This window comes from Barbus barbus (assembly GCF_936440315.1).
Source record: "Barbus barbus genome assembly, chromosome: 16".
In the NCBI taxonomy this organism is placed as follows: Eukaryota; Metazoa; Chordata; class Actinopteri; order Cypriniformes; family Cyprinidae; genus Barbus; species Barbus barbus.
Genome location: NC_136744.1, coordinates 18,205,174 through 18,227,119, shown reverse-complemented (window position 1 = coordinate 18,227,119; position 21,946 = coordinate 18,205,174). Strand labels below are relative to the sequence as shown.

Below are 21,946 nucleotides of genomic sequence, written 5' to 3'. Positions count from 1 at the left end.
ACGTTTTCAATACAGTGTCTTGCAAAAGTATTCATACCCCTTCATTTTTTCACGTTTATGTTGCTGCCTTATGTTAAACTACTTTAAATTACTTTTTTCCACATCAATCTACACTCCATACACTATAATGGTAAAGCAAAAAAAAAAAAAAAAGTTTTTAATATCTTTGCAAATTTATTGAAAATAAGAAAACTTGAATGATTCCATTGCATAAGTACTCATACCCTTGTCTGGGACAGTTGGAATTTAGCTCAGGAGCATTCATATTGCTTGTAGGTGTTACTAGACTTTGGATGAAGGTAACCTGTAGCAAATTCAATTGAATGGGTATGATTTGTAAAGGCACACACGTCTTAATAAAAGGTCCAACAGCTGATAATGCGTATCAGAGCAAACACCAAGCCCTGGGGTCAAAAGAACAGTCTGTAGAGCTCAGAAACAGGTTTGCGTCAAGCCACACATCTGGGGAAGAGTTCAGAACAAAATTCTGCTTCATTGAAGGGTCACGGAAGCATGTACTCTCTGTTACCCTTAATGGAAGAAGTTTAAAACAACCAGGATTCTTCTTAGAGCTGGCCTCCTGGCCAAACTGAGCAATTGATGGAGAAGGGCTTTGGTTAGAGTGGTGACGAAGAACCTGATGGTCACTCTAGTTGAGCTCCATGATTGTATTTGGAGACAGGAGAAATCTACAGAAGGACAAACACCATTGCACCACTCCATCGATCTGGGCTTTATGGCAGTATGGCCAAACACAATCCTCTCCTCAGTGTAGACACATGAAAACACACTTAGAATTTACAAAAAAGCACCTAAAAGACCCTCAGGCTGTGAGAAATAATATTATCTGGTCTGATGAACCTCAATTCCAAGCATCATGTTTGAAGGAAAGCAGGCACTGCTCATCACCTGCAGATTACCATCCCAAAGGTAAAGTGTGCTGGTAGCAACCTCATGCTATGGGGCTGTTTTTCAGCAGCAGGGACTGAGGGACTCGTCAGAGTAGAAGAAAAGCTCAATGCACCAAAATATAGCGATAGCCTTAATGAAAACCCAGTCCAGAGCATTCAGAACCTCAGACTGGGCAGAAGGTTTACCTTCCAACAGGACAATGAACCGAAACACACAGCAAGAGTGGCTTATACACAACGCTGTGAATGTCCTTGAGTGGCCCAGCCACAGCCTGGACTTGAACCCAATCAAATATTTCTGGAGAAACCTGAAAATGTGCATCTGCCCCATCCAACCTGAAAGAGCTTGAGAGGTGAAGAGGTGAGGAGACAAATGGCAGATAATTGCCAAATGTTGATGAGCAAAGCTTGTCACATCAAACAAAAAAGACTTGAGGCTGTAAAGGTACTTCGGCTAAATATTTAGTTAAGGATATGAATACTTATGCAATGTACTTATTTCAGTGTTAGTTCTCACAAATCTGTTTTTTTGCTTAGTCATTATGGTGTATGGAGTGTAGATTGATGTGGGGAGAAAAGTAATTTAAAGCAGTTTAACATAAGGCTGCAACATGACAAAACATGAAAAAAACGAAGGGGTATGAATAGTTTTGCAAGGCACTGTAGTTTTCATCTTCAGGCCAACAAAACACTGTTGTCGTGTAAAGGAACAGCCAAAACTCATAAAATGTTTTCAGTTTTTAGTTGAAAGCTGTTGTGTAAACGCCCCCTTGGTTTGTTAGTCTGAGCTGGTTTAAGGTGGATTCCCAGCTATTTTTAGCTGAATGGACAGCTGGTCTTCAGGCCTGACCAGCTGAAAAGTGCCTGAAATTCCTCTAAAACCTGCCAAAAATCATCTTAAACCAGCCTAATCTGGTCTGCAGACTGACCTGGAGACTGGTTTTAAAGGGGTTTTAGCTTTCTTCAACTGGTTAGTCTGGGACATTTACTTAAGATCAGAATAGTTTAAGAGGGTTTTTTTCCAGCATATTTAACAAATATCTGATGAAAAATTTAGTTTGCTAGTCTTAGATGGTTTAAACTGGTCCCCAGCCTGGCTAGTCTGTTTTTAGCTGGACGAAAAACAGGTCTCCTGGCCTGACAAGTTAAAAAATAATAATTCTTTAAACAAGCCAGTAAAACATTGTAACATATTAAACCAGCCTTAATCTGGTTTGCTGATCTCCCAACCTGGACTGGTGACTAGTTTTAAAGATTTTGGGGCGCTTTTTAGCTGGTAGACTTGCTGAAGAACAGGTTGACAGGTTGCTTGGGTAGTTAAAGCAGGTTTATTCAGTAGAGAATAAAGATATTAAAGAGATTCATTATCCCATTGAAAAAAGATAATGAAGTTTAATCTGGTTCTGGCCAAGATGTTTTTAGCTGACGACAAGCAAACCAGTTTAGGCTGGTTTAAGCAAGCTTTTTCAGCAAGGTAGTTCCACTACCATTCATGTCAAGGTTGAGACACTATTCAAATTATTTGAATCAAGCTGAACTCAAAAGCAATTGTTTTATTAGCAATGGAAAGCTGAAGTAGTCAGGAAAAATGGTAATGTCCAGACAGTCAAAAATATAATAACCTTTATCTTAATGAGCTGTCAAGCTGTGTTAAAGAAAATTCCACCCAGTGGGCCGAGGAACTGGGTGATCCCTTCACCATAATTTGCTTGCTTAGGAAAATACAGTATGTTTTATAAACAACAGCTCTGGCCAACAAGGATACAAGATTTTTCTTCTGTCTTTTTATGCTTTGAGTGGTGTCTGCTGCTTGCCAAGAGCAAAGCTGAGTAATGAGACAGGATGGAGAGGAACGGAGAGTGCCAAGTGACACCAGTCTCAACCAGTTTCAGCAGAACCGTTCTAATGATGAGAGCCACACAATGGAAGGTGACCCACTTATTGTGCCGCTTCCCTCTGTGATTCGCCGTCTCCAAAGACACCCTGGCCCAATTTCAATGTGTACACATTGTGTGCGATTATGTATTTACTTGTGCATTATGGGTGGGCGAGTATTTGTTTGAATATAGCTCAAGATGATCTACTGCAGATGTTGTGCCCAACCATAATAATATGCCAAAATGTGACTAAGTGCACCTGGAAAAGGCAGAATGAATGTACGGAAATAGCAAAGAACTTCTCCTGTCAAGCTCAAAAAAAGGAATTATATGCAAAATGAAATATCTGGATCGTGCATAAATCAGGATGAACTTCATCAGGTGCTCTGGTGTTTGTATCATCCAGCGAGAGAAAACAGGATTTCATGCATAATGTGTTCATTGTGCTGACTCCAGCCCTCATTGTGCCAAACAATGCCCTACAGCCCAAACGTAAAGCTACTTTAGACGCATCTGCCTCTGGCGACAGCAGCATATGCTGGACATTAGCTCTTGTAATTCAGTCAGCAAGTTTTTATGTAACTCAAAGCAGACATGAACCTCAGTATGTGCACTTTAGAAGCACTGATAGCAAATAATCATTACATGTCTATGTGGGATGATCTGTATAAAATATAGGGATTTTCAAGATGGAAACTTTCCAAGCAAGTACTAAAAAAACCAACTCTCACTGAGTTCACTGAACATGAAGGCAAATTTTCAGGTCACTGCCATGATGAAAGGAAACGCCTCTGTAGTACTGCATTATTTAGCCTTACTGGCACAACGAGATGTTTAAACAGTGTCAAGAGGAGTATGTCTAATTAATCTAAGTACATTTCAGAAGACTGAATTGATTGCCTCCATCACCATTCCTTCCAAGATACGACATTTGATTTCATTGATAGAGAGCAGAGCTGGCAGGCAAAATAAAACTAGATGATGCTTAGCCCTTTTTTTCTTAGTGGAAACTATGAAGATGGATGATCCAAAAGAAAGTACGAGCAGTGGTGGGTTGTCAAACTGACCAACTGGATTCAATACAATTCACCAAAAAAATCATACTGTGAAAAACTCTCCTGGTAAAAACAGCAAAACTTTAACATTCATACTTCTCATAAATTACAATAATAATAATTATTATTTTAACATTTAAAAAAGGATGGGGAAGCACTTTTGTGTGCTTTCCTGAAGCTAGAACAGAGCATGGCACTAGCAATGCAAAGATCATGAGTTCGATTCCTAGCAGAAGGAACATGCATTAACTAAGAAAAATGTACACCTTCAATGCAGTGTAGGTTTCTTCAGATAAACACATCTTCCAAAATCTAAAAACCCGCTAGGGTAGTCAAGAAATTTAAATTAAATCAAACAGTGTCAAATATAATCACATTAGTCAAACTGACTAAACATCATAATTGTAATAGAAATTTTGTATGCACATTCGACAGCACATCAGTATCTAGACATGTCCATGACCCTAAATGAGAATAAATCACAAAATTTCAAGAAAAACATTAAAGGTAACCGGTATTCTGACAACTTAAAGATTAAAATGTGTCAAATTGACCTACAACATAATGTAAGGTTTAAGAATATAAAAACTGTGTGTGTTCAGATGTTCACTACAGAGATAAAAATTCATAGACAATTGGTCATTTTGTCAACAGCAAAAGTTTAATGTACATGGAAAAACATAAATATGTCACAAAATGTGTTGTGTCAAATATGTGACTTAGATTATTATGTTTTGTTATAGCTGGACATCTCAAACAAAACAGATTAACTTGGCTAAAAAGAAACAAACTTGAATGTCAAGAAATCTACAGAATGCTCTTACGGCCTTAAATTGCTCACTGGAATTTGTATGAATTCATATTTGTGAAAGGAGGTCTTTAGCTTAAGCTTTAAAAGCTATGTACAGTGTCAGTAAACCACTCCCATGACTTCATTCAAAGCTGTAGGATGAGTGTGACTGGCCTTATTTTCTTCCATCTAGTCCATTTCTGCCGCATCAAGCTCTGTGAGAAACTTCTGGCACTTAGAGATGAGGACTTTAATGGCCTCAGTAACCAGGACATCAGCAGGGAGGATCCCCGTGGACTCAACTGAGACTAAAAAAACAACACATAAGGGAGATTTGACAATGCATTTGGTAAATCATCAAACAAACCTAACTCAATGCTTTTAGTTGCAAACGTACATATGAAATGATCCCGCACTCTGCCCAGTTTCACCAAGTTCTTCAAGTCATCATGCCGAAGAACTTCTCTGCTGCATGTGTCTAAACGACTGTTGACAACTTTAGCCACATTCCTTCCTGAAATTCATCATGATTAGATTATAATAAAACAACAAAAGTACCAACTATCAAGACAACATGTGAATACAGCGAAACAGTCCTACCGTTCACCTTCTGTATCTCAATAACTCCTGGTGAGAAGCAGCTCTTTAACCTCTCTGCTTGTTCTCCCTCAATGGTCTGTAATATTGTGATTTCAGGAAGAAGTCTGTAGCTTGCAGTGGCCACAGGAGAAAACTTGGCATGATCTTTGCCTGTGATGTGCAAAAAAGCTTTCCAGTTAATCACACAGTTTATAAATATACAATAACTAGGGACTGTACATTGGAGTTATACAATAACTAACTAAAATACATATGGCTCACTGGAAATCAAAGATCTATTTGGTCAGGACTCAGGAGCCTCTTACATTACCTATTCCTTTGACACAGTGCATGACTATATCAAGTTCCTGCCCTGGTCGAAGTTGTGCCAGGAGAATGTCCCCATGCACAGGACCAATCTTGGCATCTGCAAACACATCGGCTTGGTTTCCAATTGGGAGCCATTTTATGTCACCTGAGTAGACTGAAACCAAACACAAGACTTAAGTGGCATACTGTAAACAGGACAGTGATAATCAGAATGTTTTGTCATGTTAGCAAACAATATGCATGTTGTTTCAAACTTGTATTTTTTGCTTGGAACACAAAATTAGATGATAGGCAGTCTAAGCCACCTCACCTTTTAATTTCATTGCATCTTTTTTTCCCCAAGTTTACTTTTGCTATAAGTATTATTATTAATTAATAATTCATTAAAAATTATTCTTTTAATTATTTGATATCCATAAATATGATTTTTGGCCAAATTGTGCAGCCTTATGAAAACCCACAGCAAATCTGGAGCTTTTTTTATTGAATTTGTGGACCAGAGAAAGGGTGGATAATTGATCCAAAAAACAAAAGGATGATTATAAAGTAAACCTAATGGGAAATGTTTGACATTTAAAAAAGCTTAATTAAAAATAAGAAAACCATACTTTACTCACCCATGTGATTGAGATATAACTCCTTGGGATCTGAAGAGTCTTTAGGGGCTCGAGGATTCCTGGTGCATTTTACCTTCAGCTGAAGCTGAATTGTGTCAATTTCGGTGCCTTCCTGATCCTCTGACAAACACAACACACATTATCATACATTAGTATGTTAAAACAAAAAAAATAATAAACTTTAATTTTCATCTTTCATAAACTTAAGTCAGTGGTGGCATAAACTACTTTCCTCATGACAAATAAGTTACATTTGTCTAATTAACCGTTGTTTTAAATTAAAACAAGCATTTTGTGAGTCCAGAATGTACTTACCCGGATTCCTGTACTCAAAAAGACGAGGATCTGCTTTAATGGGCACAAGACCAAGTCTATGGGCTAGAATCTCATCCTGAATGATCGATGTGTTATTGTAAATGAAGACTTTTTCGATGGCCATTGTTGGGACCTTAATTTTAAAATGAGATGAGGGCGAAAAATATAAGATGACTATCAGATCCCGTTTAAAAAGCAGCTCAGGATGATGGTAAAGTATACAAGCAGACACCACGGACAAAACATCAAACATACCTCAGCCAGTAATATACGGCGAAAAGCGTTGGCGATGGCAGCGTCTATTCCAATCATATCAAACTCCAACATGTTCTCATCCGATTGAAGTATATCGATCCTGAAATTCTACAAGTTACACAATTTTTTGTCAATCACCTAAAAAAGCCAACTTAGCAGCATTTTAATAAAAGACAGCTTGTGCATTTCACACACCTTTTTGAATTTTTCCAAATCCCATGTGTCATCGTAACCTGGGTAATTTCCTGGATAATCTGTAGTATGGACCTGTAAATATATTATATAATACTTACATATGTAGCTTACAGGAATAAATTTTAATAAACAATAGTTATGTTATAATATAAAGCTAATAAACAACAATCACTACAGTTTTTGTACGAAGAAACCTGCATGACGTGCAACGTTATATTATTAAATAATTGACACTTATATTGGCAATGAAACAGTCTGTATAGACATAAATGCACACTGAATACTATATAAATGTCCTACAAAGGTCATAACTTACATTTTTTACGCCAAATTCACCCAATATTACTCTATCGCGAATTTCATCCACGTTGCTCATAGGCGCCGCCATCTTTGCTGTCATGTCTCTCTCGCGCCGGTGGAGGGCAGAAAACCTCCATTCAAAAACTTCACTCGAAAATAAATTTCACCAGTCATATTAATAATGTTTATAATACATACTAAATATAAGGAATACAAAAACTTAACATAAACATAGGTTTAAAAAAATAGCCAGCTATATATTATAAGTTTCGATGAAGGCTTTGCTTTGTCGTTCTTTAAGCCGTCCAATATCTCTTATTAATAAAACTCTTATAAACTGTTCACAGTTCTAAAAGGCATCGACTCGACATAAGCGAATATGTCGACTTTGTGGTGAGTATTTTCACCAGAGCCATTAAAACAATGTTTTTGTTATTCCAACATGTTCTATTTTAACCACGAGGAAAAATATCATTTTTATTATTTTTCTAAATATTGTGTGTTGATGCAGTTCATGAAATCAAATTGTATGTTTAGTTAAAGCTTTTCAAATTATTATTATTATTATTTACTTAATAATAATAGTCCATTTCATAAAGTAGCCTATGCCACCAGAATATCTAATTCTGTGGTCTGGATGAGTCAAGTAGATGAGCGTACTACTTATATACATATATTTTGTAATATTTTTTGCAGTAATCATTTGTGTCTTTATTTACACATTTTTATATTATATTTTTAACAATTTATTTATTCGTTCCTGAGAGGACTTTTATTCTATCCTCATTAAACAGCGTCACTGGAGTATTGCGCGTTCACCGTGAAGGTGCACAAGTAGGTTGAAGTGTTTCTAAACTTGTGCCTGCAATTTACTATTCGCTATTGATCTTGAATGAAGTCATCCACCCACTTCACAGAAAGCCGACAGGCATCCGTAGTAGTTCTTCTGCAGTTGTTTTGAGTGTGTTATGGACGGAACTGTGGACAGAGTTGAGGAGGAGGAGGAGGGATCCACGCTTGGGACAGGCGCTTCCCTCAGCAGAGACACCGACCACAGACTGAGAACTCACGAAACACATCCTGACGACGAGGTACAACACTAAATCAACTAATTAATCCAGTTTTTATTTCTAAAGTACTTGAACTTGTAGGCTATAAGTTGTTATATCGCATGTAAGAATTAATCGACTAATAAATGTTTGTGTATGTTTTATAAGAAAATATACGTATATAAATATTACTTGTACTTATATACTTAAACTTACTCGTGTGTGTGTGTGTGTGTGTGTGTGTGTGTGTGTGTGTGTGTGTATATATGTATTTGTGTGTGTGTGTGTGTGTGTGTGTATATGTATTTATGTATTTGTGTGTGTGTGTGTGTGTACTGTGTAATATATATATTTTAGTAGGCAACATTTGAAGTGGATCAAAAAAGTTCATCAAAGACAAGAACGCTTTTAGGTTTTAGGACAACTTTGATGAAAGGTTTTGATCCACTTCTAAAATTGACTAGTGTATATATATATATATATATATATGTTTAAAAATTATATTTAATTTATTTTAATGTTTAATTTAATGTTTGTTTTGTTTAAAGCGCTCCTTGCCTCTTAGAGAATTGTATCCCTATATTTGTTGTGCCCTCTGCAATGGATTTTTCATTGATGCCACCACCATCACAGAGTGTCTTCACACTTGTAAGTGCACATTTCCCACCAATTTAGTGGTATAAATTGATTTTGTTTTCTCATGTAATCTGTCATATGTACAGTGTTTGGCATCACACCTGTTTATTTCCCCCTTCACAGTTTGTAAGAGCTGCATTGTCAAGCACCTTTTCTACAGCAACAGGTGTCCTAACTGTTCAATTGTTGTGCACCAGACACAGCCACTCTACAGTATCAGGTAACTTTAGTTTTATTGATGTCTTTTTTTATTAATATTGTTCTTGTCAATTTCAACTTTGGCAAACTGTGCGTATAGGGCGTAGTGTTGTTGGCTGGTTTTGGTCTGTCACTAGAGATTTAGACTAGCTGTTATGTTCGACACCACCTCTTGTGTCTAATTAGTGCTGCCTAGCAATAACAGCCTCACATATGTCCCAGGGGCTTTAGGGATTCTTATATGCTTTAGTGTTTACTGGTTATGTTTTAGCATGGGAGTCAAATTTCATCCCTTTTTGTCTTTTAGACCTGACAGGCAATTACAAGACATTGTTTTCAAGATTGTTCCATATTTGGAAGAAGGTTAGTGGAGTTTGTTGAACTCGTTGTTGCTACGCTTTTGTTGTCCCATTCTGATTTTTTTTATATATATGTGAGAAGCATTTCACAGAAAATATGTTGTTTTTTCTTCTTCAGATGAAAGATCGCGATTAAATGCATTTTATAAACAGAGCGGGCTTGACGTTCCTAAGCCAGGTTTGTTCATGCAATCACTCTCCTGAAGTTTATTATTTGAATATATGTGCATTTTAGTACATAGGTGATGCTTAGTAATATTACTTTAATGTAGTTATGATGCAATCTTTTCTCTTTTTTCCCCCCTCAGTGGCATCTCCAGCTACATACCCAGTGAAGCTGCCTCGGAGACTGAAGAAAGACATGCTGCCTCAGTCTGTTTTTACTATTCCCTCAGAGCTAGATGTGTCTCTGATGTTGGAGTTTGTGGGGTCAGTAATGTTGATTTGTGATTATACTTATATCAGTGATGTCATTCAGTTTCTAGACTTAAAAAAAAAGCAAAGACAGGTTTAATTTTTGCAATAACACGCACCACTGAATCATTCAAATGGACCTGGAACATGCTTTAGGAAGTTAATAGGGTAAATTTTGATTTGATGTTAGCCTTTTAAAATGCTACATGAGTTAGTTGTGTATCATCACTAGATGGAGCTAAACAGTCAAAAATCAAAAGACTCTTTAAAGCCAGGATTTTTGATTGAAATCCCTCCCATTGTCCAACACAATATTCAAAGCCCCTTCTTATTGGCTTAGATATTGTGCCTGATATTTCTGCTGTAATTCTTATTGTTTTAAATTTTTATCAATAGAACTGAGTGTTTTTGTATTACGTTAATTAACAGTGATTCATTTTGTGTTTTCAGAATATTCTGTATGGTCTTCAGTAAAAACACTAGTTATTTTTTTTACCTTGATGTTCCCCCTTGATCCTCCTGGTTGAGAACCAGTTTTTTTTTGGTTGAAATCTGATTTTGCACAATTGTAAATGTCTGCCTATTATTTATAAATTATTCGATTTGTTGTTGTTACACAAACAAAGTATGTAATCCGTTAATGTTTCATCCTGTCTTTATTTTTTACATATCTTTGATTTACAGAGCTGAAAAGGGCATTGAGAACTATAAGGTAATGTTCATATTTTGTCAGTATTACAATATTGATATTTTTGTATTTTGTTCACAAATACAAAATAATACTTTATATTCAGGAAACATTGCAAATATTATTTAATATATACAATATATACACTTGAATCATTGTGTAGAATTAAGCTGAAATTGTGCTGTCGACCTGGCTGTTTTTTTTTTTCATTATTAATATCCTGATTATATTTTCACCCTCAAGCCCCTTGAGAGGAAGTATGTGCGTGTGTCAGGGGCAGCCACTGTCCGTCATGTGGAGCTTTTTATCAGGAGGAAGATGGAACTGAGTCAAAACTGCAAGGTGAAATATAGATTTTCTCCCCTTTATCTTTCTCACCACAGTTTTTTTGTGTATTGTGAATCATAAACAACATTATGTAAAAGGGTAAGGTCTTGGTCTTAAACGGCTTGTTTTCATGAAACCAGACGCATAAATCCTGCCTCAGACGGTCAGCTGTGTCAGAGGTCTGAAACATATGTGGGGTGAGCACCACCCAGCTGTATCAGTCGCTCAATAATTCATACTGACAGGATGGGCAGAATGAATCAGATACCATCCTTCACACAGAGCAAAGATATGCTGAGTCATTTGATGCAAAATTGTTATTTTTTGTTAGTGGACTAAATTCAGCAAAATCACTCCTCGTCTTTAGGGTTTCCACAATGAGGTCATTATGTAAAAGTGTGATTAAAGAAATTATGTTATGAGGATGTTCCCTTTCCCTCTCAACACTTCAGTGACTCTTGTCACACTTCACAGTCCTGCCATGTTGCTGTTTAATTAGTTTCCCCCTAATCCCAATTCTGGATAAGGATTTGAGTCCTTGAAAAGAACCACAGCTCAGTCGAGCATAGAAATTACTTGGTTGTGATGGTTGTGAATAACAGTGATTATGTTTGAAAAGAAGATCTAATGCTTTTTCTATGTACACAAAAGGCCTATTTCTCTCAATTATTGCACAGGTGTGCCTTAGGCAGGCCACAATAAAAGGCCACTCTAAAATGTGCAGTTTTATTGTATTGGGGGGGTCCGAGAACCAGTCAGTATCTGGTGTGACCACCATTTGCCTCGCGCAGTGCAACACATCTCCTTCGCATAGAGTTGATCAGGTTGTTGATTGTGGCCTGTGGAATGTTGGTCCACTCCTCTTCAATGGCTGTGTGAAATTGCTGGATATTGGCAGGAACTGGAACACGCTGTCGTATACGCTGATCCAGAGCATCCCAAACTTGCTCAATTGGTGACATGTCCGGTGAGTATGCTGGCCATGAAAGAACTGGGAGGTTTTCAGCTTCCAGGAATTGTGTACAGATCTTTGCAACATGGGGCCGTGCATTATCATGCTAAAACATGAGGTGATGGTCGTGGATGAATGGCACAACAATGGGCCTCAGGATCTCGTCACGTATCTCTGTGCATTCAAAATGCCATCAATAAAAGGCACCTGTGTTCGTTGTCCATAACATACGCCTGCCCATACCATAACCCCACCGCCACCATGGGCCACTTGATCCACAACGTTGACATCAGCAAACCGCTCACCCGACGCCATACACACCGTCTGCCATCTGCCCTGTACAGTGAAAACCGGGATTCATCCGTGAAGAGAACACCTCTCCAAAGTGCCAGACGCTATCGAATGTGAGCATTTGCCCACTCAAGTCGGTTACAACAACGAACTGTAGTCAGGTCGAGACCCCGATGAGGGTGACGAGCATGCAGATGAGCTTCCCTGAGACGGTTTCTGACAGTTCGTGCAGAAATTATTTTTCTTTGATTGTTTTGATTGTTGCAGCAGCTGTCCGGGTGGCTGCTCTCAGACGATCTTGGAGGTGAAGATGCTGGATGTGGAGGTCCTGGGCTGGTGTGGTTACACGTGGTCTGCGGTCGTGAGGCCGGTTGGATGTACTGCCAAGTTCTCTGAAACGCCTTTGGAGAGACAGCTTATGGTAGAGAAATGAACATTCAGTTCACGGGCAACAGCTCTGGTGGACATTCCTGCAGTCAGCATGCCAATTGCACGCTTCATATATATTTTATTTATATATATATATATATATATATATATATATATATATATATATATATATATATATTGGTTTTTTTTTTTTTTTTTTTGCAGACTGAAACACACGTCTCCAATTTGAGAGCCATGTTTTTAACTGGTAGCACTTTATTCTTTATTTTAGTGTCCTTGTTACACACTGTATGTTACATGTACTTACTATAGCAATAAGAGTTAAGTATGCATAATTACTAGTATCTAACCCTAAACCAAACTCTAAACCTAATCCTAACTCTATAGTAAGTATATGTTGGTAATTAATATTACCCAGTACTTAACTGTATAATTACACAGTTACAAGGACACCTTAAAATAAAGTGTAACATTAAACTTTAAGCCACATACAACAGCTTCACAGACATATACTTATGTATTTACATTATTTTCATTGTTGATTGTTCATAGTATATATGCATGTGATCTGGGGCATTTTAAAGATATATTCTGAGTTCAATTCAGGTTAAGCATAATGTTATTTACCACAAATATGAATTTCTATTTGTCCCTCCTTGATTACTGTGAAATTTTTATTTTACAATTCCGTTGCCCTGACAGCTCAATGTTGTATTCAGAATTAATATACTAATATAAAATATACTATAAAGCTTTTTATGGTCGCATGCAGCAGTTGTTAGTAAAGGCTGCTTGCATGTTGTAAGGCTAACGGTCGTATCTGGATTACTGGCTTAAAGGTTTTTCCTGGCGTCCAGGCACTCAGTGTTGATTAGCTCAGACTGATCTGACCCGATGAGGAACACCTCATAGTGCCAGGGACATCTGGGATAGAGGCGAAAAAGGAGACACCAGGGTTTGTGTGCCTCGCTACAGAACAGCCTGCTGTGCCCTGCTCCACATACTAGACTCTAAAAATTGTCTAATCATTCTGGGAATACACTGAGGCGGTATTGTATATTCATATGGAGGCTTGAAATGCATTTCCATCTGGCATTTTAGGGTCACTGTGAAAAAGCACTCCTCTAAAAAGTTTGAACCCACTGGAATCCAACCTCTAACTTTTATAAGTAATGTTTGCTAAGGCAAGAATCCCTGTTTCCATTGCTCATATTACCGTACTTGTTATATTTTTGTGAAGGTTTTTTCCTTTGACATTGTGCTATGGTCAGGAATGATACTTCAAAACATGCAGTGTTTTGTGGGGAGGTGTGCTATAACTTTTCTAAAGCGATTAGGCTAAAAGCTTTGGCATAGATGATATGACAGATAGAAAAAAAACAGACTTGCATCACTTACATGAACATTTACATTCTGCTTTATTTGGCAGGTTGATGTTGTGTGTGGAGAGCATCTTCTTGAGCAATGTCGGTCTTTGAGAGAAGTTTGTAACACCATGGGAAAAGATGCATTGCAGGTGGGTGTCTGATATAATGTACCTTTCATATTTTTGCTTTTTGTCTATTTATTTTTTTTTTTTGGCAAAAAATAGAATGGTTGGAGGCACAAAGAATTTCTTAAAGGGTTAGTTCATCCAAAAATAAAAAATTCTGTCGTACTCATTGTCACGTATTTCCAAACCTGTATGAGTTTATTTCTTCTGTTGAACACAAAAGAAGAGATTTTAAAGAATGCGGATAACCATTTGTTCCCCATTACAATTGTACATGTACTTTGTAAACTCAAAATGTAAGTAAATGACAAAATGTTGTTTTTTGGGTGAACTATCCCTTTAAGGTTTGTTCAGTCAGTAGCAGTATCATTGAGATGTTTTTAGAGAGAATGAGCCTTGTGTAAGCTGTTAATAACTGTGAAAAACAAGCGCCTTACACAGTTCCTGTCTCGCCCTTCACACAGCATTACATTAGAGCCTTTATCTGCTGTCTCTCAAAATAGCATTTCACAGTAAGTAAAAAAAAAAAAGACTTTCTTGCTTTATTCTGTATATGTTTTAGAGGCATCAATAACAAGGACTTCACAAATAATTTTCAAATGGCATCTGTGATAATCCATTGTGGTTAATCTGATGTCAAAATGTAATTTCATTGTTATTTTCAGCAGCCATTGCTCCAATCTTTAGTGTCACGCGATCCTTCAGAAATCATTCTAATATGCTGATTTGCTGCTTAAGAAACATTTCTTATTATTATCAGTTGTGCTGCTTAATGTTTTTGTGAAAACTTATACACCACTTTCAGGATCCTTTGAATTAGTTCCTAAAAATAACATTTATTTGAAATCACTGATGTAAAATTCTTACTTTTTCTTAGTATTAATTTCTTTAAAAAAAAAAATCATTGACCCAGAGCTTTTAAATGCTGCATTCCTTAATAATACCCACGTTTCTTATGTTCCCTTTTTAGGATGGCATGCTGGTTCTGCGTTTTGTACTCGTTCTACCTGATCAGTAAAGAGGGAAGACACAGAAAGACCACCTACTGTGAAAACTACATTGTATAGTGGCTTTATTTCAAGGGCTAAACTGAATTTTATCATAAGTTATCCTATGCAGTGATCCTTTGTCTTCCTGGTTACCTTCTGCTCAAAATGATTAGAAATATGTCAGCATTCTTTGAGCAAATGCATTAAGAAACATTAGAGCTGATTAGCTATTTTCAGAAAATACTGTTTGTTTGTTTTGTTTGTTTTATCGTTTGTTTGATTGATTGATAGATTTTTGGTTACAATTTGCCTAACTGTAGGTTCTGTAATACATTTGCTAAGATAAACAGAGCAATTAATTCCACCTTGTTTCTGAGAATATGTTGTTTTGACATGAATTGTATTGCTTGCTTTTGTTGTGCCTCTAGTTTAGCTGACAAAAAGTAAATCAGTACTTTGAAAGAAATAATTCACTTAAGTACCTGGACAGTACCTAAAATTGAAAGTGTTTAATTCTGTACAGCAATGAAGATGGTCATTGGGTTTACAGTCTTTCCCTTCTCAACTCTTCCAGGGTGTTTAAGTGTTTCTGTTTGTCTTTGTTCATTTTAGATTGAAATCCTTATTTATATGAAATCCTTATCCATTTGTTGAGCCGTATTGTGTTATTACAAGGCCTTTGGGGGGAAAGAACTTTCATGTTTTTTCACCTTTTGCAATATTGTAATTGAAGTGTTCTTCATTTTTAAAGCTAAATGTTAAACTGTGCATGACCAGACACACATCATTGCATATAAATACTATGCAAATATTATGTGTCCCTTTTCATTTAGTCATCTTTTTCATTTTGGGAAATATTTTATGACCCACTCTGGTTTTGTGTTTGTGTGCTGCAGATTTCAAATGTATTATTTATTAATCTTATTATTTACACAAAAATAATAGATTAGCCTAAATGTTAGGAAGCGTCTTTCACCTCGTGCAATATTAGTCACCTGTATGGTTAAAGCCATTATCACAAATGACTCTGGAGAGTCTGAGGCTCAGTGTAGCAGAGAGAGGAGGGATAGAGAGGCGCTTCTCACTAACCCGCGGGGACTGTTGAAAAGGGTTTCCAAGGGAACCGCCTCGAACACCCTGCATGATTTCGCCTGTCTGCATGCTACATCACATTAAGGTTCAGATATTGTTTATGACAGTGTAGGATTGTATAGGTACAAATCTAAGCCTAGCTAGTTTGAGTTCAGTTAAGATTGTTCAAGTGGGAATGTAATATTAACCACTGATGTGTCTTAATGTATCTCTATGGCTCTTTTGACCTACTCATGAATTTTTTTTTTTTACATCCAGTGCTGTCTTGGTGATTATAAAGGGAATTTACTGACCTTTGTCTAACAAGACAGTGACTCTTGAAAGGGCATCTGCCATATGTTTCAGTGATTGTTAGTCTTTTGGAACAACACAAAGCAGAAGCAATGTGACTGAGTGAAGGGGAGGATATAATCAATCATATTTTTAAATTCTCCCTCTAATTTTTGTGACGAGAGATGGAATCCATTAGCCTTTAGATAGGAGGTAATCTTTCTGCCACTGAACTGAAGTAAAAACTGAAGCAAAAATTATTATTTTTCAACAGATATTTCCATTTCAAATGAATGCTCTTCTTATGGTTTAATCAAAGAAACCTGGAAAAATGTATTCCACAGATTCCACAAAAATGTAAGGCAGCACAGCTGTTTTCAATAATAATAGTAATAATAATAATAAATGTTACTTTAGCATCACATCAGAATGATTTCTGAAGGATCATGTGACACTGAAGACTTAGCATTGTCATCACAGGAATACATTTCACTTTTATATATACTGTATTAGAACACAGTTAAGATAATTAAGAGCAGTGTAGTAATATTAAAAGCATGCACTTTTTATGATATAGTACTAATACGATTAGTGATGTTGACATTTACGCATTTAGCAGACGCTTTTATCTAAAGCGACTTACATTAAGCGAGTTACAGTTTTTAGATTTTATCAGCTCTTGCTTTCCCTGGGAATCGAACCCATGACCTTGGCGTTGCTAGCGCCATGCTCTACTATTTGAGCTACAGGAAAGGTAGGCTGCTGAAAGCTAGGTATGTTGAGAGTGATTTATGAATAAAAACAAAACATAACTAAAGCATTTCAATTATTGACTTTACTGTGGTTAAGGCATACATGTGTAACAGCTAATTCAGTGGTTTGGTCCCTTATTCGTAATATGCCATAGTGCTTTCCAACAAACTTTGTGCTTTCCTTTCATAAATGTGAATTTATCCATAATCATTGGATCAGTTCTTATGTTGGCTATATCTTAGTCATCCCTTAATATTGACGTTCATATTTATACTCCTAAAACCATCAACAGGACTAAAATACTCTCTGAAACTACAATTAAGAAACACAGGAAATATTTGAGGCCTAAGTTCTGACATATTAACCAGCATATTGTAGATATGGTTTTTGAAACACGATATCACCATTACAATATCTTAAACATGTTACCAATTACTATAAACAACAACTGGCAGTTTTTAGCTAAGTGTAGTGATTACTGTGCCAAACGCCCAAAAGACTGCTGGGAAAATATCTAGAGAAGCATAGGTTTAATAACATAACATTCTAGTTTGAGTTAACATCAACATTATCACTCTTTTCTGCTTTCTTAATCACAGCGGTTTCTGCCATGTTTTCCTCCCGCTTGTCTCCTGCCTTGGATTTGTCACGTCCCTCTTCTTCTTTCTCTTTTTTGGGATTGCGGGTTGAGGTGAAAGCGGAGCGGCTCTGATATCCGTAAGTGATGCTGGGTCTGCTGGAGAAAGTCACCCCAGAACTGAAGTGGGTTTCTTCACCTTCCAGTAGCTTTCTATGAGGACATCAATGATGAATGGTCAGTTCTTATTCATTTTCATTCTCATTGCATTAGTTCTTTTTAATGTGCAATTAATGTGGCGTTATTGGTGCTTTACCTGTATGCTGCAATTTCAATGTCTAATGCCATCTTGACGTTTAGAAGATCCTGATACTCCCGGAGGTGACGGGCCATTTCACTTTTAGTATTTCTAAGATCAACGTCCAGCTGCCCAATTGTTTCCTGGTTAATGGGATTTTAAAATAATATATAAATCAATATTAGCCTAAGCACAAAAATATTCTGTAGTGCCTGTCATAAAATTTTTAAAAAATCTTATAAATAAATGCAATACATTGAAACCATCTTTTACTTTTCTCAATCACATGACCATTCATTAATTTAGCTCAGCTCCTAAATTAGATCTTTCTAATAAAAGCTGATGTGAACCTTTATCTCTTGGCATTGACTGACTGTCTCAGCACAAAGTTCAAAGAAGCTAATCTGATTTACACTGGCACTTCTTTCACTTTCAAAAGATGAAAGGTCATAGATCACGTCTCTGAAAAACCTTGAGCCAAAATGACTTGGATACTTCATATGGCAGTGTGCTTAAAGTTCACATTTGAAAATCATCTAACACAAATTCTAACACATCAATATAAACATAAACTTGAGGTTATCATTCAGATTTATTTCACCAAGTGAACATGACCTTGCAGAAACCTCCCTTGCAAAATCCTCTTTATCAAGAGACTCTTCTTAGTGGAATTAACCTCAGCCACCTCTCGTGTGCGATTAGTTCAGCACCATGGACAGAGCACTCAGCTACTTGACAAGCCATTTCAAACCATTTCAGTATAATTCACAGTTCTTCTAATTATTATATTTACATTTTCATGAGCTCCTAATATAAATTGGCTGATTACATTAAATATTTATACTTTTAAACATTTCTGTGTCATGATGCAGGACTATTAAAAATAACTAACGAAGGCAAAACGTTGATTAAAAATTGTGAAAATCAGCCAGTGCACATGCTTTCCTTTATGTATTAATATAAATACAAAATAAATGTAAATAAATAATATATTTATAATAAAATAAGTAAAAAGACAAAAAAACTTGAAGGGGATTCCTTAAGAATAATAAATTATTGGTTAAATAAGACAGACAGACAGACAGATAGACAGACAGACAGACAGATAGACAGACAGACAGATAGACAGACAGACAGACAGACAGACAGATAGACAGATAGATAGATAGACAGATAGATAGATAGATAGATAGATAGATAGATAGATAGATAGATAGATAGATAGATAGATAGATAGATAGATAGATAGATAGCTTTTTCTCCTTTTTCCTTCTTTAAATAAATATTATTATTTTTAATATTAAATTGTGTTATATTTTAATAATATTATATGTAATGATTTGTATGTGTCTACCTGATAACCTGCGACCTCGACATTGTGTGCATCTTCCATCTCGCGGATCTGTCGCTCAAGAGACTCGTTTGTGCCTCGCAAGGTTTCGATGTCAATGGTTTTGGACTGTAGTTGTCTCCTGTAGTCGTTGATCTCCTCTCTTGTGGCTCTCATGGCCTCGTTGGTTCTGGTGGCCTGTTCATTGAGGCTGACGAACTTTGATTTGTACCATTCCTCAGCAGACTGCAGGTTCTTAGACGCGAGGGTTTCATACTGCCCACGGATCTCTTTAAGGGCCGAGGTCAGATCCGGCTTGGATAACTCCACTTCCACAGATATCTGAGCTGCCTGGATCATACTAGTCAATTCCACCACCTCTTCATCATGCACTTTCCTTAGAAAATTGATCTCGTCCAAGAAGGACTCGACCTTTCTCTCCAGGTCCACGCGCACCATGGTGGCATCATCCACATCTTTCTTGTAGGATCTGAGCGTCTGCTCTGCCTCCTCGCGCACTCGGATCTCATCCTCAAACTTGCCTCTAAGTTTCTGCAAGTCTTCCTCGATATTATCTCGTTCAATGAGAATGTGAGATTTTTCATTGTTCAGCTCGTCCACCTGTGCTCGCAGATCCCGGATCTCTTGCTGATAGAGGTCAGCGAGTCTGGACGGCTCGTTCTGCCTCTGGCGCAGACTCACCAGCTCGGTCTCCAGCACTTTGTTGTGCTGCTCCAGATTGCGCACCTTCTCGATAAACATCGCGAAACGGTCATTGAGACCCTGCAGTTGTTCCTTTTCATTGGTTCGGACGATTTTAAACTCGTTGTTTAGCACAGCTGTTTGAGAGAAATCCACGCTGTCGAAATGCACCGGTGAGAAGGACGATGACCGGCCCGATCTCTTGTAGTAGCCCGCTGGAGAGGCGCTGCTGCGGGAGAGAGAGTGGGACCTGAAGCCGCTGGAAGACATGGAGCTCCGTGAGGAGGAGACATTGCTCATCCTAGAGCTGGAACCGGTGAAACGAGGGGTTTCCCCGAATATCTTTCTATAGGATGAGGACATGTAGTTGTCTGATCCGTAACTCATCTTCGTCACAACTAAAGGAGTCTAAAATGGGTGTGCTTGTCATTATATACCCGGCGGACTGTCCCATTCAACAGTGTGTCTGTTCCCTCTGGTGGTGACAGTTAAGATGAGAATAAACCTTTTCAGACCATTAAAACGTTAATTTAAGTGTAACGTTTTTAACAGGTTTGTTTGACATTTGCACACAAAGGACATATTTTATATATAGGGTCGTTTAAACTGTATTTTGTCGATGGAACTGTCCAGGTTTGCGCAGTGTTGAATGGACCCGAAATTTAACTATTAAATCGATTTAGGCTTGATTTAAGATCTTGTTTGGATCCTGGATTTTTTTTTATTATTATTAGGCTATTTCGCTGTGCTATATTAAATGTTTTAGATGCCCATGCAATTTTAGACTGCATTATAAACAAAAACATTTCAGCCCAGTAGTTTAAGACAGAATTTACTTCCTTTGCAATAAAACAAAAAACAACAAACCAATTGGTCTCCCAGAATGACCAGATGACAAGTGCCCAAAACTAATTTTTAATACAATAATTTCATTCCAATAAATAAATGAATCAATAATTAATTAATGTCCTTACACTTTTGAAAAAAGCAGCATAAACTAGCCCAGAATTGTTTGCTGGATTTAGATGTTGAAGCTATAGCCTTCGAAAAACAGCAATGATCAGCAAAAGAGCAAACCCGTCTGAGAGCAAACAGCTTAGGCTGATTTAAGATTAGTTTTTACATTTTTTATTTTGCAGTAGGGTTAAAAATTTATAGGCTAAAATATGCACAACTAGGGCAGTCGTGGCCTAATGGATAGAGAGTTGGACTTGTAACCTGAAGGTTGTGGGTTCGAGTCTCAGGTCCGGCAGGGATTGTAGGTGGGAGGAGTGAATAACCAACACTCTCCCCACCCTCAATACCACGACTGAGGTGAGACCCTTGAGCAAGGCACCTAACCCCAAACTGCTCCCCGGGCGCCGCAGCATGACTGTCCACTGCTCCAGGTGTATGTTCACTACTGTGTGTACACTTGGATGGGTTAAATGCAGAGCACAAATTCTGAGTATGGGTCACCACACTTGGCTACACACCACTTCCCTTTCATTTCCAGTCATTTTTAGAATCGTTTTTCATGATCAAAAATGTTTAAATGTAAATTGTCTTCAGTCCCCCACCCACAATTTCTACTTCTAAACAAGGAAGAATGATTTGTTTAATTAGATGAACGTTAGATGAATTTAATTCAAAAAATTTATTTTGCTCTTTGTGTTTTTTCATGTTCTGAACGCAGTCTAAAGTTGACAACCAATAGATGGCGATATTTCTCTTCCAATGTTTATTTTAATTTTTTTTTTTTTTTTTTTTGTAAGATGTCTGTTCACTAGATACGCATTACTGATGGAATTCAAATACATCATTTTACAATAATTGTATTAATGTCACTGTCGACAGACATTAAATAAAATAAATAGGAAATGAAATGTATATTTTGTAGTTCTGTGTGGTTTTTAGATTCATGATTCGTTTCGGA

General features: G+C 37.1%; 3 protein-coding genes across 6 annotated transcripts; 1 reads left to right on the top strand and 2 right to left on the bottom strand.

Moving 5' to 3' along the window:
* Positions 1 to 4,488: 4,488 nt before the first annotated feature.
* On the bottom strand, positions 4,489 to 7,376 carry LOC306882624 (DNA-directed RNA polymerases I and III subunit RPAC1-like). 2 transcript variants are annotated; one of them, XM_079437395.1, is made up of 9 exons: positions 7,241 to 7,325; positions 6,925 to 6,996; positions 6,730 to 6,837; positions 6,475 to 6,607; positions 6,160 to 6,279; positions 5,544 to 5,696; positions 5,234 to 5,383; positions 5,031 to 5,147; positions 4,489 to 4,941 (listed from the first exon to the last, which is right to left on the bottom strand). In XM_079437395.1, the coding sequence occupies exons 1-9, from the start codon at positions 7,322 to 7,324 to the stop codon at positions 4,823 to 4,825; spliced, it is 1,056 nt and encodes a 351-aa protein (XP_079293521.1). In that variant the 5' UTR covers position 7,325; the 3' UTR covers positions 4,489 to 4,822. The 2 variants fall into 2 exon arrangements, 1 of the variants encoding a protein (XP_079293521.1); XR_013785272.1 differs by having other exon boundaries at positions 4,490 to 4,941; positions 5,241 to 5,383; positions 7,241 to 7,376.
* Positions 6,487 to 15,822, top strand: LOC306882625 (polycomb group RING finger protein 6-like). 3 transcript variants are annotated; one of them, XM_079437398.1, is made up of 12 exons: positions 6,649 to 6,685; positions 8,142 to 8,315; positions 8,822 to 8,921; positions 9,033 to 9,129; positions 9,415 to 9,470; positions 9,585 to 9,644; positions 9,775 to 9,895; positions 10,565 to 10,592; positions 10,812 to 10,910; positions 13,958 to 14,044; positions 14,485 to 14,532; positions 14,991 to 15,822. In XM_079437398.1, exons 2-11 carry the CDS (start codon positions 8,193 to 8,195, stop codon positions 14,521 to 14,523), a joined length of 810 nt encoding a protein of 269 aa, XP_079293524.1. In that variant the 5' UTR covers positions 6,649 to 6,685; positions 8,142 to 8,192; the 3' UTR covers positions 14,524 to 14,532; positions 14,991 to 15,822. The 3 variants fall into 3 exon arrangements, with proteins under 3 accessions (XP_079293523.1, XP_079293524.1, XP_079293522.1); XM_079437397.1 differs by lacking the exon at positions 14,485 to 14,532 and having other exon boundaries at positions 6,487 to 6,685; positions 14,991 to 15,815; XM_079437396.1 differs by lacking the exons at positions 6,649 to 6,685; positions 14,485 to 14,532 and having other exon boundaries at positions 8,004 to 8,315.
* Positions 15,490 to 20,482, bottom strand: LOC306882623 (alpha-internexin-like). Its single transcript, XM_079437394.1, has 3 exons — positions 19,354 to 20,482; positions 18,018 to 18,142; positions 15,490 to 17,914 (listed from the first exon to the last, which is right to left on the bottom strand). The coding sequence occupies exons 1-3, from the start codon at positions 20,416 to 20,418 to the stop codon at positions 17,671 to 17,673; spliced, it is 1,434 nt and encodes a 477-aa protein (XP_079293520.1). The 5' UTR covers positions 20,419 to 20,482; the 3' UTR covers positions 15,490 to 17,670.
* Between the last annotated feature and the right edge of the window lie 1,464 nt (positions 20,483 to 21,946).

Bases quoted from the DNA above. Each gene is read 5' to 3' on its own strand.
- LOC306882624 (XM_079437395.1), bottom strand. From the start codon at position 7,324: ATGACAGCAAAGATGGCGGCGCCTATGAGCAACGTGGATGAAATTCGC. The intron at 5,384-5,543 runs GTAATGTAAGAG...TGCACATCACAG, and splicing joins GCACTGTGTCAAAGGAATAG to GCAAAGATCATGCCAAGTTT. The intron at 4,942-5,030 runs GTACGTTTGCAA...TTGTTTTTTTAG, and splicing joins AGTGCGGGATCATTTCATAT to TCTCAGTTGAGTCCACGGGG.
- LOC306882625 (XM_079437396.1), top strand. From the start codon at position 8,193: ATGGACGGAACTGTGGACAGAGTTGAGGAGGAGGAGGAGGGATCCACG. The intron at 9,645-9,774 runs GTTTGTTCATGC...TTCCCCCCTCAG, and splicing joins GCTTGACGTTCCTAAGCCAG to TGGCATCTCCAGCTACATAC. The intron at 10,593-10,811 runs GTAATGTTCATA...TTCACCCTCAAG, and splicing joins AGGGCATTGAGAACTATAAG to CCCCTTGAGAGGAAGTATGT.
- LOC306882623 (XM_079437394.1), bottom strand. From the start codon at position 20,418: ATGAGTTACGGATCAGACAACTACATGTCCTCATCCTATAGAAAGATA. The intron at 18,143-19,353 runs GTAGACACATAC...CCCATTAACCAG, and splicing joins TCGAGGTCGCAGGTTATCAG to GAAACAATTGGGCAGCTGGA. The intron at 17,915-18,017 runs GTAAAGCACCAA...ATGTCCTCATAG, and splicing joins ATTGAAATTGCAGCATACAG to AAAGCTACTGGAAGGTGAAG.